The following is a 15,555-nucleotide window of genomic DNA, read 5'->3' as shown; positions in this document are numbered from 1 at the left end:
ACCCTGATCAAAATGATGATCAATGGACCATTAGATTATATACAGAACTTTCTCCACAACTACCACAAAAGACTCCAAGCTGTCATTATTGTTAAAGGGGGAAATACACAGAACGGAGGTGTGTAAACTTGGATGTGGGTCATTTTGGTACTTTATTTATTCTCTTTTCGCTGAAAAATTGTCTAAAAAATCTTTAAAAATTCTTCCAGAGTATGTATACTTTTGAGCACAACTGTATTTAAAATATCAAGTATAGGGCCCTTAAAACTATCTACAACTCATCCGTACAACGACAAGCCACATCACAACTTCAAGTATCTTCAAGGTAATGCCTTCAGGGAGGAAACTGCGGAATCCACGGGCCAGGTCCAGTCGACTGAAGAACAGTTTCATACACCAAGCTATCAGGAAGCTGAACTCCCTCCCTTCCCTGCCTTTGTTTCCACCCCTTACTCCCCACCCCCTGCTCCACAACAAGGACGAGAGAAGGAACTATTTCGATTCATAGTGAAATGAATTGACAAAATAAAATCTTCCTTGAATCTTTGAAAAAGACAATTGTTAGGTATAATGGATTTTTTATTCGTAACAAAAGTGTCACACATCCAAATACAGTATGTACAGAAATATAAACACAACAATTTTCATTAATAAAAAAACACACACACATTTGGGTCATCATCTTCAACAGGCCGTGTCCACATCTGTTTGACTGTGTTCTGACGGGGAGTGGAGTTCAGCGACGTTGTCCGGACTAACCATCCCGCAGCCCGAGTCCCTGGGGCCTTTCCTCACGTTCTCATACACGGCCTCCTCCTGACTGTCCGCTGAAAACACAAAAACAAATCACGCTCAAATAATCCCCCTGCGTTCCTACCCGTCCCACAAGTGCCCCTTTATGAAACCGCGCTCTATTTTCAGAAGCCCTCTCTTTGGGGTTATCCTGTTGACCAGTCGCTATGATTAGTGGGAAACTAAACACCGCTCTCGTCTTATCGGGCTTGTAATGTCCCGTCATTTAGGTTCCGCGGTAAAGGGATAATATTTCGAGACGGTTTATCATGCCACGATAAGGCGGTGTGTCCTTGAGTGCCCTTTCTGCTCGCTCGCTATCACTCACAGCGCAGAGGCGGGAGCGTGCTGACAGCCGAGAGGAGACGCCGCCTGTGCTCCGGATCAGTCACGTTGAGTTCGATCAGGTGGCGCTCCTTCAGCTTCGCCAAGTCGTCAGCGGTCTGGTAGCCGTGTAACACCAGAGTCAAGGCGTATCCCTGAGAAGAAAAGAGGAAACTTTGAGTATCACGAATATCAGTGTAAAGCATTGGTCAGTGCTTTATCCATCATTTATAAAAACAAACCATTCCTCATCATTTGTTTGTCACTTTAAAGCACAAAACATGTTATAGCTCAGACCGAGAATATGTTTAAACCAAACCCAATAAACGTAACCAGACAGACTGATGGTGCACAGTGTTACTATGGCAACACAGCATCTATTTAGGTCATTTATCGATGGTTTACGCAAGATTTGAAAAGCATTGTAAATGTTTTTCTAAATAATGCATTTATTATTGATCAATGCTGTTTTACAAATGTTTAAAATACACTCAATCCCCACCTTTTTTCAAGTTCAGTATTACCCAAATCTAAAAACTTCTTGAAAAAAGCCTAAAATAGAAAACAAGGATGATAAACCCCCCTCCCAAAATAAAAACATTATATAAGCGGCAAAAAAGTGACAGAAATGCAACAAAAAAAAATAATAATAATTTGTCATAAACATGACAAAAACGCATCAGAAGTGACAAAAAACGTAGAAAGGAGAACGTGTAAAAATAATTATAAAAAATGGCAAAAAAATTATCAAAAGAATCCAAAAAGGGGTGTCACACAGCAACAACGAGAGTAAAAATCATAGATTTTAATTTTAATTTACTTTTATTTGGTCGGGACAGTGCATGTTAATGAACATACATGGGATGCATGTAAACACGCCACACCAGATTGTAGCCATGGGCTAATTTCCATCCGTCGTCCCCCGTGCGCACTCTCAAACACACTCTGATTCATCCTGGCCTATTGTACATGTTTTTAGTGGTAGGGGAAACCTAAGTACACGGAGGAAACCTACGTAGACACGGGGAGAACATGCAAACTCCACACAGAGAGGCCCCGTCCAGGTGGGAATCGAACCTGGGACCTTGTAGCTGTGAAGCACGAGCGCTAGCCACTGTACTACCATGCCACCCAGATCAGTTCTTAGCTTTCAAATAAGGAGTTACACTGGCCTATAGGCTGTAAGTTCCACTCAAGAAGCTTTTAGATTTGGGTGAAGTAGAACCCTGCATAATGTGCTTGTTTAAGGCGGGGTTATAGAGGTTAACAGTTTGACCAAAAGTCACATCTACACAGTTGAAATTTGAGAACGTAAAATCGCAAAACACATACCTCTAAATCGCAGCGCTTCAGCAACTCCTGAACGCACAAATCTCCAGTTTTGGACTCAGAAGAATCCGAGGACTCGTCTTTTAAGAGGTCCACGTAGATGAATTTGAAGTAACCTATTTTGTTGTTGAGCATGCCGGTCCAGGTTCCCATCGCGGGCTTGGAAATGATGTCAATCACATCCCCCACCTGGAAAGAGCCGTCAATTAGGAAAACAAGCTCATCTGTATCACTTTAAATCCAGATGCTGTTGTAATTCCATATGGCACAAGAGTCCAAACACAAATAAAGCAAATCTGTCAAAGCTACAGTATTTAAATCCATCTATTATGAAAGTATATACAATGCATATTATGTACTTTGTTGTCGTTACATACTCGTCGTAGTTTTTACACACCGTGAGGGAGACATTTCGACATTAAAACCCAATATCTCAATGCTTGACAGAATGTAGCATAATCCCTCGTGGATTTACCTTGAGTTTGAGCGACTCGGTGTCGTATGGATTGGGCTCAAACTCTGTGTGCACTCGAGCTCGTCCGCAGAAGTGTCTGGGGGAGGACACGTCATCGTCCAGCCTCAGACTGGCCCTGTTACTGGAGCAGTTTGACCCGCTGGTGACTCCGCCTGAGGACCACAGGTACAGCAGGGTAAAGCCAAGGCCATTGTTTAATAATTCAGCAGTAACTTTCAGCCTGGACTGTACACACGCCGGCAACAATAGGACGCGTTCGTGTAATATCGGAGCATTTGAGAAAAGATATAGTTTTGTTTTGAGGAGGAGGAAAGGCCTGGATGGTAGAATTAGGTTTTAAAATGCCAACATTTATGGTTATGATCTCTTGAAGGGACTATACAGAGTTTAAAAATGTTAAAACTAAGTATTTTCCTCCCTCTACATGTTCCAGCCATGTCCTAATATGTAGAATGAGCCCAGACCTGTTCACCACAACTGCCTCTAAAATCCTGCACTGTCACTCAAAAAGGTGCTAATTCGGGTCCAAATTGCCGTCATGCACAAGCTTAATATGTAAGGTGCAGTTACACATATGGCCTGAGGTGGCAGTAGTGACTATAAAAGGACGAACTTGCATCTAGCCCCTTTAATTACTTTGCCTATCCACATGATCAAAAGCAGGCATTAAGTTTAATGTCTTCTCTGCTGGGAAATCATTATTTTCTATTATTGTTATAGTTTTAATTACAGTATGTGGTGACACTGAAAAGTAGTAACATTATTCTACCACAAAGGCATGACTGTTTCAGGTTAAAAGGCCCAAATATAAAGTTAAACATAAATGTATTTTCAAAAAGAGTACCACAAATATATCCGGCCCTGCCCTTCATCTGACAATATGAAATCAAAATCCAGAACGTCATGATCTTACGAGTTTGCCAATGGTAATTGTTGACCTGCGCGGTGCAAAGTGTAACAGGATCGTGGAGCTTACAATCACACGTTGCATAATACTTCCAGTCGCCGCAGCAGCGACTCGCACATTAGGATCAGAGGTTAATAGATTCTTACTGGAGGAGCTCTGTCCGCTGCTGTAGAGACTCTCCAGGGAGTTACTGTGTCCTTTGGTTAACGCTCTTCCACGACCATTCTCCTTTACCTGTAAGAGAGGATACGGCTTTGGGCATTAGAAACATAACCCAAAGATGTACAGTGCGAGGAAAAAGTATGTGAACGCTTTGGAATGTCTCACATTTCTGCTTAAATTGGTCATGAAATGTGAATGGCAGATTTGGAGAGACTGTCTCATTGCAGTTCACATTTTGTTTTATTCAGGTTTATGTTCTTGTAAATTGGTTCATCTTCTGTGTTGAGAAAGTATCCGAAGGCTTGATGATATTGTAAAATGCAGTTATACTAAACTCCAACAGAGGGCGCACATCCTACTTTTGTATAACTCCATGGAAATCTGCACATTGCCTAAACCCCCAGCTTGAGCTTAATTTGTTTTTTTCCCAAATCTAAAAGCTTCTCAGAGCTCACAGCTTACATACCAGTGAGTCCAAAGTCTCATTTGAAAGCTAAGACCAACATCAGTTTGATAGTAACTTTTGAAGCATTTTGTAACGTTTTCAGTCACCTTTTTGTTGCTATAACATGCCTTTTTTTCTTAACTTTTTTCATCACATTTTTGTCATTTTTTGTTACATTATCGTCACTTTATTTGTCTCTTTTTTCACTATTTCCATCATGTTTTCGTCACTTTTCTGTCGCTCTTTTGGGGCATTTTTGTTGCTTAATCATCATCGATTTTTCATTGTGTTATCGTTGCTTTTCTGGCCTGTTTTTGTCGCTCTTTAGACACTTTTTTGTCACTTTTTGGTTGCATTTTCATCCTAGACTTTCTTCAAGAAGCTTTTAGATTTGTGGTAAAGCCAAACTGAGGAAAATCTGCTCGGTTCAGGTGGGGGTTAAGAGGTGAAAATTTAGTTTAGTTTAGTTTAGTTTAGTTTAGTTTAGTTTAGTTTAGTTTAGTTTAGCCACTGTATTTGGCTTCTGTGTTTATGAATGCTGGTCACTTTTATCACACACAGTGAGATACCGATCCCCACTCACTTTCAATATTTCACTAAATAAATATCAAAAAAGACAGCCAGACTCCCGCTGTGGGACTATATCATCTGCAAAAAGAACACAACGCAAATTTGTCCTGCTTCAAATCACTTCAGTTTTTCTTGCACAGGAGACAAAAAAAAAAGTGTGAACCAAACTGCTGACTCGGGGCTAAAGCCGGCTGCTGTTTGATTCCACATGTGACAGAGGAGCTCAGCGTCCCACCGGTGTGTGTGTCGGGAAGTAGACCTAATCCTGCAAGAGTTGCTTAGCTTTTTATAGCCCAGACCTAGAAGTGAGCAGGCGAGGAGCCGTAATCCCCCAACTACCTGCGCTTTTGCTTTAGTCTTTCTGTTCCTCCCAGGCAAACAACGCGGCGCTAGCTCTTCTTCTTTCTTTGACATAGTTTTGGAAGTGGGACAAAAGCGGGGCAAGTGAAAAACTGGGTTGCACACAGTAGCGAGAAGTAGTGCGGTGGTTGTACAAAGAGGCTTTAGAAGAGACTGCACATGCGGCTTTAAACATGAAAGAGAAATATTGGAGGAAAAAAAAAAAAAGTGTGTCAGGTCAGACTGCATGGAAAGTGAATACATTTAGGGAAATCAACAGCCAGCATGAAAGACAAATTATTATCTTTGTGACAATCCCAGGGAATGCAGTGAGCTCGGGAAAGCATTCAAACTCTTAAAACTATTTCTCTAGATTTATTTGGAAATACAAAAATGTGGCTTTTAACTAGAAATATGTTTGAGAGCACTGGAGTGAATCTGCAGTTGTTGAAAAGGGGCCCTGAATACCATGAAATGTTTTTATATTTTCCAATCTTGTTACGTGTCTATTTTTAATGTGTTATAGTAGTTTTACAGATAGAAAATACATTTGCAGGATTTCAGAATCAGACTGTGACATAATAAAACAAAAATATTTAAAGTCTAAATATTTTCTGAAACAACCGCAATTGTCAAAATTCAGTTTATTTGCCATTTGTATGTAATAGAAAAGTCGCTCAAAGTGCACAGTCAAATATTCACCAAGTTACTGCCTGAATTTTGGGGGGGGATTTGTTTTCAACCTCTTAACCCCTGCCTTAACCAAGCACATTATCGGCTTTACTCAAATCTATACAGCCTATAGACCAGTGTGATGTCTCATTTGAAAGCTAAGACCTACAAAAGTGATCTTTTTCCTTGTGTTGGCGTGTTGTCGTCACTTAATAGACACTCTTTTTCATCACATTTTTGCCACTGTTTCATCGCTTTTTTGTCTCTTTTTGATCACATTTTTGTCTCTTTTTTATCAATTTTTTGTCTATTTCTTGTCACATTTTTGTCTCTTTTTTGTCAAATTTTTGTCTCTTTTTCCATCACCTTTATGTCTCTTTTTCATCACATTTTTGCCACATTTTGTCACATTTTTGTCTCTTTTTTGTTCTGTTTTTGTTCTCGTTTTCATCTTGTTTTTGTCGCTTTTCTTTAGGAAGCTTTTAGATTTGGGTAAAGCTGAACTGGAGAAAATGTGCTCGGTTCAGGTGGGGGTTAAGAGGTTAAAATACTTGGTTCACACATCACATTTAATTTGCCACCGTGTGATTTACAGAAAGTGAATTTCGCCCACTTGTACAGAGACATTTCATCCCCACAGTCAGCACAGGCTCTTGTGACGCCTGAGTGACAGTGGCGCAGGTGTGGGGCTGTCAGCTCTGTCACAGAACCAGCAGATGTGGAGCTTCTACATTCTACAAAAACACTGATTACAAACTGTGAGAATACGTACAGTGATGGACGCCGTGTCTCCTGCGCTCGCTGGCTTGCTGTCTTTACACGGTGCCGTCTCAGTCTCCTTCTGTTGACATGCTACGTTTGAGTGTTCACCAGGAGTTGTCTGTGTTTGTAGCAATCATGAAAAAGAGGAAAAGGTAAAAAAAAAAAACAATAAAACCAATAAGTATGAAATAATGATGGTGTGGAAAAGTTGCTGCTAAACAATTCTGCTCAACAAAAGGAAAAAAAAGAAGATGAGAATGATGGCTAATTCCTGGAGGACTGAGACTGACAAAAACACCAAGAAAATAACACAATAAACAACCACACTGTCATACAAATGAGTGCTGTTACCCAATACCGTAATTATAAACAAAGTTTGTAAACACTTAATATATTGGCTGTCCTTTATTTTCAACATTATTTACATTGTGTGATTCTCATTGAAGACATTAAACTATGAATGAACACATGGAATTATGTAGGAAATAGAAAAGGGTGTATATTTTAGATTATTCAAAATTGCCACCATTTATTCTTGGCATTTTCTCAGTTAGCTTAAAAAGGTTGTCACTGAAATGGTTTAACAGTCAAGTGAAAACCATTTCTGGTGACTGCATTGTGAAGCACTTGGAGAAAATGTCAAAAGTGCAAAGCAGTGACCAAAGCAAAAGTTAAAAAAAATAAACTTTTTTTGTTTAAAACATAATTTCATCTGTGTTCATTCAGAGAGAATCTACAATGTAAACAGTCTTGAAATAATAGAAAAATCAATATATAAAAACTCCCAGTCACCACAAACAAAAAGCTTTGATTACAGCCATACCCCCTTTGCTCTGCCCGATCCCGTCAGATCTCAGAAACTAAGCAGAGAACGGCCTGGTCGGTGGATTGGAGACTGTTTGAGAACACCAGGAAGCCTGATTGAATGTGAGTGAGAGGTTGGTGGTGGTCGGAGGGGCCGATGGCACAGACTGGTAGTCTCGCTTTGAGAAACTTCGTAATACAGGCTTGTAAAGTGCAATACAGCAGTGTACGGCATTATTATTATTATCATTATTACAGCTCGTGGTATTGTTTCAATAAGCTTCTGCAAAATCAAAAGATCCAGTGTTGCATTAAATTTTCACCAAGATCTTGTATTGATGATGGGAGAGTGTGACCCCTGCGGAAAGCCTTCTCCAGCACATCCCAAAGATTCTCAGTGGGGTTAAGATCTGGACTCTGTTTTTGCCAATCCATGTGTGAGGATGATGTCTCTACTCCCTGAACCGCTCTTTCACAACGTGAGCCCGATGAAAAAGAAAAATCCTCTACCAACTCCTACTTCACATCTGGCTAGATTTTAATTTGTCTTTAGAAAGTCCTTGTTGGAGGATTTGGGGAAAGTAAAATTGCTAGATGCACACACACACACACACACACACACACACACACACACACACACACACACACACACACACACACACACACACACACACACATGGACACGCACGCTGGCAGATTTGGGAGACTTCTCTTACCGTACAACAGCTTCCATTATCCTGGGCGGTCAATAAAGGCCACTGCCGTCTGAAGGCGTCAAATCTCCCAAATCTGGTCAACTGTTGGGGTTAAAGACAGATTAAAAACGTGTGTGTTTCTCCTGACAGATGGGATGTTATCTGCCCACTCTGTGCCATTAACCCCAGCCGGTGTTTATTCCCATTTGTAATATTACTCTGAATTAGGAAAACAACTGGCGCGCTATTTTTTTTATCGCCTGTCATTGCGCTGCTCTTGTCTGCTTTATTTGCATCACTTTGTTGGTGCATATTCCGTTATTGTTTGGGCATAATGAACTGTTAGTGGCCAAATGGTGGAGGCAGGATGAAAGCAATGAGGCTCTTCTTAGCGGTTGGCCATTAACTTTAGTTTAGCGGTCATTCAGAGCGCCTCTCGCAGCAGCTGTTACACGCACTGTTGGCTCATTCCCAACACGGACTGTTAGAGAGGGGCATTACACACAGGATGGATAAGCAACAACGTTATAACGATCCTAAACCAAACTATTGATATTTCTTATGGCAATTGGAGAGTGTGGTTTGCATGAGCACACTATTGACAAGGTTGAGAAGTTCAATTTGGATCGTAGCATTTTCATATAGGTTTTTCTTGGAATGGACGGGATTCCATCTCATTAAAATGAGTTATGGGATAAACCCTGGACAATTCACTCTCCTAAGTAGGACAGTGTGGAGGACATGCAAATACCATCCAATTGAGTTAAAAATTCAGCTGTAAGGATCCTGACAGCAAAGAGACAGGAGCACATTCATTTTAAAATCTCTTCCCTGGCTCGCTGCTTGTGTCTTGTTCATTCATAAATGTCTGTTCTGACTTGAACTGCATAAATATTGCAAAATTATCATTATTGCAATATTAGGTGACAATATCCAAGAAGACACAGCATTTCTATAATTCAGGTCCATTTGAGTCTTGTTTTGGTTCAGATTAGTAGTAGTATTAGAACCTGCGTATGGCATATCGAACTGTTTGAAAGCTTTTGAAGAACTTCATTTGGTGAGTCTGCCTTTGTGTATAAAAGAGCAAAGTTGTGGAACTCACTGCCCACTGAACTTAAAAAACGTATCTGAGTTTAGAATGTTCACCTCTCGAAGTCTAAATAGCACTGAGTTTGTGTGAATGAATTATTTGTACAGTGTAAAAAGGTAGGTGGAATGAAATTGAAAATGTACTACAAATTTTAAAGGTGCATTTTGCAACTTTTTATGTGAAAAAAAAAGACATTTGTCCGTATTAGACCTTGTAGTGACCCATGGGGCTGTTTGAGTGGTCAGCATGGTGCCTTGACTTTCCATCATGGTGGTCTCTACAATGCTCCAGGATCAATTGTTTTGTAGGTTTTCTGGTGAGAGGGTCTGTCCACGGTGAAAACCTCCCAGAGCAATTGCTCCTGGAGCGTTGTAGAGACCACTGTGATCAAAAGTGCCACGCTAACCACTCATACAGCCCCTGGGTCACTACAGGGTCAAATACCCACAAATATCAACCTTTTTCTTCACAAAAAAGTTGCATAATACACCTTTAATGTAGTGTAGAAAGGCCTACACTTTTTTGCATAGCATCAGCTACAAGCTTGGTTTGTACTGTGTTTAATTGTCCCTGTCAAAAATTGTATTTTGTTGTATTATGTATTTATGTGTCTTCCATTGCATATTGTTTGATGACTTGCTGATCCTTTTCATTTGTTGAGTTCAATTAATCAGTCTAAGGGAGAAGAGCTCAATAACCGAGATTTTATTCATATGTTTGTTCGTTAAAATATTCCCTCAAGGTTCCCGTGATTCGCTCAAAGTCACACGGGGACATCATAGTAATAAAACTCTAATAAATGGACAGTGGAATCTTACTTCGTCTTGGTGCAGGTCCAGGTCAGTTATGGAGTGGACCATGTGGGGGAGGCAGGGGTCGGGCTGTTTACGGTCCAGTTCTTGGATGAGGTTCTCGAAGCGATCCCAGGCCGCCGCCCGAGGCAGAGACAGAGCAGAGCCGCACTCCCACAGCTCGTGCCCGACGGCGTGCCCGGGCTCGTGGCAGTGCTGCGGGCTCCACGGCTCACTGGGGCTCTGCAGAGGACTCCAGAGGGACTCCACCTCAGAGGGTTCCCGCGAGGCACTGTCGGGCTGGACTGGTGAGGGGGAGGTGACAGTGGGAATCTTCTCTTTCTTGCCCAGACCGATGCATGTCAGAACTGGGTTATACGAGCTAAACATGCCTGCCAAATGATCTACAAAGAGGGAAACAGAGAAAATCAGAGAAAAAATACATATTAGGACACACTGGAGGGACTACTGCATGTCTCTGCTGGAAGAAATGTCCGGGGTGAGAGAAGTCAGGAAGTTACTCTGGATAGGCAAACCCAGCGCAAACCCTAACCCTAACCTATAACCTGCACCCTAAATCCCACAAAAACCCTAACCCTGCTACTCCTACATGTATCCCTCTGGGCCAGGTGGGGCGGGCCTACTCCAGGTACACACATAGGAGCGCAATCATTGCATACGGTCAGTCATGCCGCAAAGTGAAGTGATTGGTAGGCCCCTGGGCTCCAGCCTCGGCCCCTGGGCCTCGACCCCTGGGCCCCGGCCCCTGGGCCCCGGCCCCTGGGCCCCGGCCCCTGGGCTCCGGCCCCTGGGCTCCGGCCCCTGCTAGCCCGTTGGATAAGGTGGCTCTGTCAGCTGCACAGCGACAAAGCATTCCTCAGATGAAAGTGAAGTCAAATTTAAGCCAAGGAGGAAAAACTGTTGAAAGAGGAGGGAAATGGACAGACAAGGGTTTTCCACCTTTCACCACAAAGGAGTTTTTGTGAAACTACTTTAAGAAAGACAAGTTGATTTGTAAGGTATATTTTATTTATTATTGTTTGGAAAAGGGACAAATATGTTACACAAGCAACTTCCAAACAAATAACACAAGGATTCCTAACTCATTAGTCAAATCACTGGAAAGAAATACGAGAAAATGTAATTTCATTTATTTTATTTGTTTACAGGGACAGTCCACATTAATGAACATGTCCGTAAATGTGTCAGTGTTAGCTAGTTTTCAAATGTTGTCCCTGGGCAAGGTGTATAATGCCAACTATAATATAATTATTAATGCCAATGATGGTGTTGGAGATGAATTACATGTCAAATTAGAGTGTACAAAAAAATGAGATATTGGTTTTCAGAGAGAAATTTCTGCCTATTTTACCTCGTCTGTCAGTGTGACATGTTTAAAGGCCCTATACCTGATATTTTCATTTCAAACAATGAAAGAGGAAGCCACTAAATTGAAATGTTGGTGGGGGTACAAACTCATCCCTAATCTTCCTAACATATTTGTAGCATCCCAGTTATTAATAGGGAGATGTTTATGGGCACATTTCACTACTTGTAGGGTCACTTTTCAGGGTCACTTTCACAAGGATGCTAGAAAACTAGCCTCCAAGTTCATGAAATTCGGGCGTTCTGCTCTCCCAAAATGTCATCCACTGAGCGGCGCTGTGATAAAAATCGACACTGTTCGTGGCCTAGTGCACTTCCTGCTGCTATTATACTGCATTCAGACTGAACACGATGGAGACTTTTCTGTTTTAAATGCCGCCTGTAGCACAGACATTGCCAAACATGAACTTTGCTTTAGTCTAGTGTTTTTTCCACCTTCATTAGGCACTCAAAGATCTATCCAGCAAGGATCCGCTCACCCATTCACGCACTCATTCATACAACAATGTACGCAGACACTGGGGGCAAGGCAGGTGAAGTGTCTTGCCCAAGTACACAACGACATTGTGCCCCTGCAGGATTCGAACCGCTGGTCACAAGATGACCCGATCTACTATCTGGCCTGTGTGTGTACCGTAGGACTGTCCTGTCAGACCGCTCACGGCACAGGCACAACGTGCGAAGCCAAAGGTGGATGTTGCCTCGAACAGTGCTGTGGCGAGTCTAAATGAATAACTATGCGCTAATTTCAAGTATACCATGAATATCAGTAACAGCATTTTAAAAGGCTCACTAATCACAGCATAAAATAGAATTATATGGAGTATGGACTGAAACGAATGAAATGCTCCATGTGTGGAAACCTGCAGGAGCGCAGCCTGGCTCCAAGTCTTTGGTCACTGCATGTACCTGCAGTGCATAACTGACCATATACTTACCATAATTCTCAGACGGGCTCCTCTCTTTCCCACTTGCACTTTGTTGTCCTCCTTTCTTAGTTGGCACCAGATTCTGTAACTTCTTTAGTCTTCTAGCTTTTATCGATTCTGCTGTGTCAGCGGCAGTTTCGCTGGCCTGCAATAAAGAACAATATGTGCAGCGTGCACACATTCAAGGCTAAGTGTGTTTCGTTTTGCATTTAAAAGTACAGGCCATTTCTCATCCCTTGACTAGCGGTCAGAGCCGGAAAAAGGGGAGCTCTTCATGAAGACTGCTTTTACAAATAGACATATTACATTTTCAGATTACCCCTTGAGCCGACAGCCTAGAAGAAATGCAATGATAATGACTTGTCAATGTCTTTCAAACATAAAATAAAGTACAAAACTCGATGTCCTCGAGAGCAGATACACCAGGCCTGGATGGCAAAGATTAAAGATTATGAACCAGATTAAAGTGAACAGTGGATCAGATTTGGCAGATACACGGCTGACCTCCATGACATTCACTCTCTTTTTCCAAGATCGGCTCAGATTACTACATGTGCTGTAGTAAAGCAAGTTGCATTTAGGAGATATTTTAGATAACGGTGAAACTGATTTAGGCAACAAAGTGAAATACTATTTAGAAATTTGACAAGGAAGATCTTCGGCAACACTTCTCTTTTCTTTTCCCCATAGCAATTTTGTTCATGAATTTCTATTTCAAATGGCCCGTTTATTGCATTTTGTTTGTTTTTTTAAACACAATAACACCGTCAAATTGGGTCTGTACATTAACGCAAGCACTAAGTATAAAACGTGATGCTTTTGGCCACATTTTCTGCTGCACCTGCATGTGCACTCACACGTGCACATGCAGGTGCAGCAGGTGCTTCCTGGCACACACGGCCATGTGGGCACAGGATTACAACAGACTCAGCCATTCACTCCGCTCTGGCCGCAGCACATGAATGCATCAATGGGAGGTTTTACCAAGGAGGAGTGATTTAAAGCTACAGCGGCACAACCAGGAAAGAGTTGTTTTTATTAGAGAGAAACACCTTAATAATGACTTGACTGTGAGCGGACTCTCCTCAGACCTGGGTCATGACATTGCTGAGAGTGGGACATCTCCAGCTAAAATCTATGCTTTGATACAGCGTTTTGAACACTAAACATGAGGCTCCTCTTTATTTTAATAACCTAATGTAAAAAATAGCATTCTTATTGTTTAGCGAGTAATTAGACGCATGCTGATGGACAGTACCATTTTATATTAATTTTTTTACCGATACATTTGGGGTGATTTTAGTCAATATCAATAGCGATACCGACAGTTATTTCCTACGGGTGAATGCATTTCAATCAATATGCATGAATCCTTTCTGAAACTGGTTGTAGGCTACATCAAAATGTTGATCTCACTGGTTATTTAACTGGTTCCTGTCACAGGATATGGATGGATCAGTCCAATACTCTGCTGTGAGGTTGTAAGCCATCCTTTTGTTTTATTTTACTCAGCGTTTGTACAGGCAGCAGCAAGTCACGCTTAATGCCTGCAATATTTTAATGCCACAAATGCACAAGATCTGTGGAAATTTTTCTTTTCTCTGCGTAACCAAACATTTCATTAAATGAAATAAAGAGCGGAAATTCAGCCAAAACTGTAGCCGTGTTGACCATCATTTCTGTGTTTCTGATGAACCTATGCAGCAAAATGTCGTCATTTTCCAAGAAATTTAGATTTGATCCAATCTTTTTTGTTTTTTATGACCTTAGCTACTAATTAGTGTCGATTGTAGTTACCAGGTATCAACGCTTTTTCACAGCAGGCATATTAGTTTATGTTTTGAGTGTTACAACAGTTCCATTGCACCAAAGCAGCGTATAACCTGGAATGTTCCGCACTGTGGCTTTAAGTATTCTTGCAATTCACTGATAATGAATCAAATGTTTTACCTGAAGCAAAGGATCTGCCTTTGTTCTCTCATGGTCCACTCCCACTATCTTCTCTGTGTCTTTGAATGGTTCACACACGTCTTAGGGGAACAAGAAAATGTGATTACAGATTCACTGTCAAATTCGACTAAAACTTTTATGCGTCATGTGTAACACGTTCATTTCCATACCTTTGTCTGGCGCTTTCCTTTGATGAGCTAAGTCCTTTTTATCATCAGATGAAGTCCAGCATGCGCGGCGGATATCTGCAAGTATGGTAATATGTAAAAAGGATGTAACGGATATGACAAGCTGTCCTTCACGAAAGCACAAGTAGGATCAAATTAAAAGGAGAAACAGAGGTAACTCATTCCATAGCGTATCAGCTTCCTACCTATAGTTTCATTGTCCAAGGTCGACGTGACAAAACAAGACCTAAAAAAAAACAATTACATGTGCATTATATCGGAATGTCAGTCTGATTTCAAACATTTCAATACACTGAATATAATAATACACACTTTACGTTGTTTCTTCTCGTTTTTGCAGTTTGCGATTTGCTCTGAAAGAAACAAATATATGTGTCAATGCACATTTGAGACTGCTTTTTCATCTTCTTCCCTACACTTTGACAGAAACAGTACGCATACCGAGTTTATAGCAGGGTCAGAGCCGCCCCACTCCGGCCTCCTCCGCAGCAGGGCAGGACTGCACTGGTACTTGGGTCGCACCTCTCTCACCGACCTGCTGTAGGCCGGCTCATACATGCTTTCTGTGGAGCCCTCCTGGAAAACACACAAAAAACAAGCCAAATTAAATGTTAGTTGTGTCCAAACTCATTCCTTCATTTTCTAACATAGACAGGTTGATTTTTTATTTTATTACTTTTCAAAGAACATGAAAGATAACACCAAACGTTTTTTGTTCACTCATAGTTAGTGGTTGTGTGAAGCCATTTATGGTCAAACAACAGAGTTTGCTATTTTTAAATCCAGCTTGGAGTCTTTTGTGGTAGTTGTGGATGAGGTTCTTTATTTTTTCTGATGGTAAAGTGGCCCATTCTTCTTGGCAAAAAGCCTCCAGTTCCTGTAAGTTCCTGGGCTGTTTTGCATGAACTGCACATTTGAGCTCTCCCCACAGTGATTCAATGA

General features: G+C 41.3%; 1 protein-coding gene across 1 annotated transcript; it reads right to left on the bottom strand.

Annotated features, from left to right (window-relative positions):
* Positions 1-582: 582 nt before the first annotated feature.
* On the bottom strand, positions 583-15,052 carry samsn1b (SAM domain, SH3 domain and nuclear localisation signals 1b; the record flags this gene model as incomplete). Its single annotated transcript, XM_079566693.1, has 13 exons — positions 583-827; positions 1,121-1,271; positions 2,449-2,634; positions 2,921-3,072; positions 3,974-4,061; positions 6,788-6,901; positions 8,298-8,378; positions 10,188-10,564; positions 12,485-12,620; positions 14,426-14,505; positions 14,596-14,670; positions 14,931-14,966; positions 15,049-15,052. The coding sequence occupies 13 exons, from the start codon at positions 15,050-15,052 to the stop codon at positions 685-687; spliced, it is 1,623 nt and encodes a 540-aa protein (XP_079422819.1). The 3' UTR covers positions 583-684.
* Positions 15,053-15,555: the final 503 nt, after the last annotated feature.

The sequence above is a fragment of the Gobius niger genome, assembly GCF_951799975.1.
Source record: "Gobius niger genome assembly, chromosome: 11".
Classification (NCBI taxonomy): domain Eukaryota; kingdom Metazoa; phylum Chordata; class Actinopteri; order Gobiiformes; family Gobiidae; genus Gobius; species Gobius niger.
Note: the sequence above shows the minus strand (reverse complement) of the source record. Positions and strands in the feature narration are given on the sequence as shown.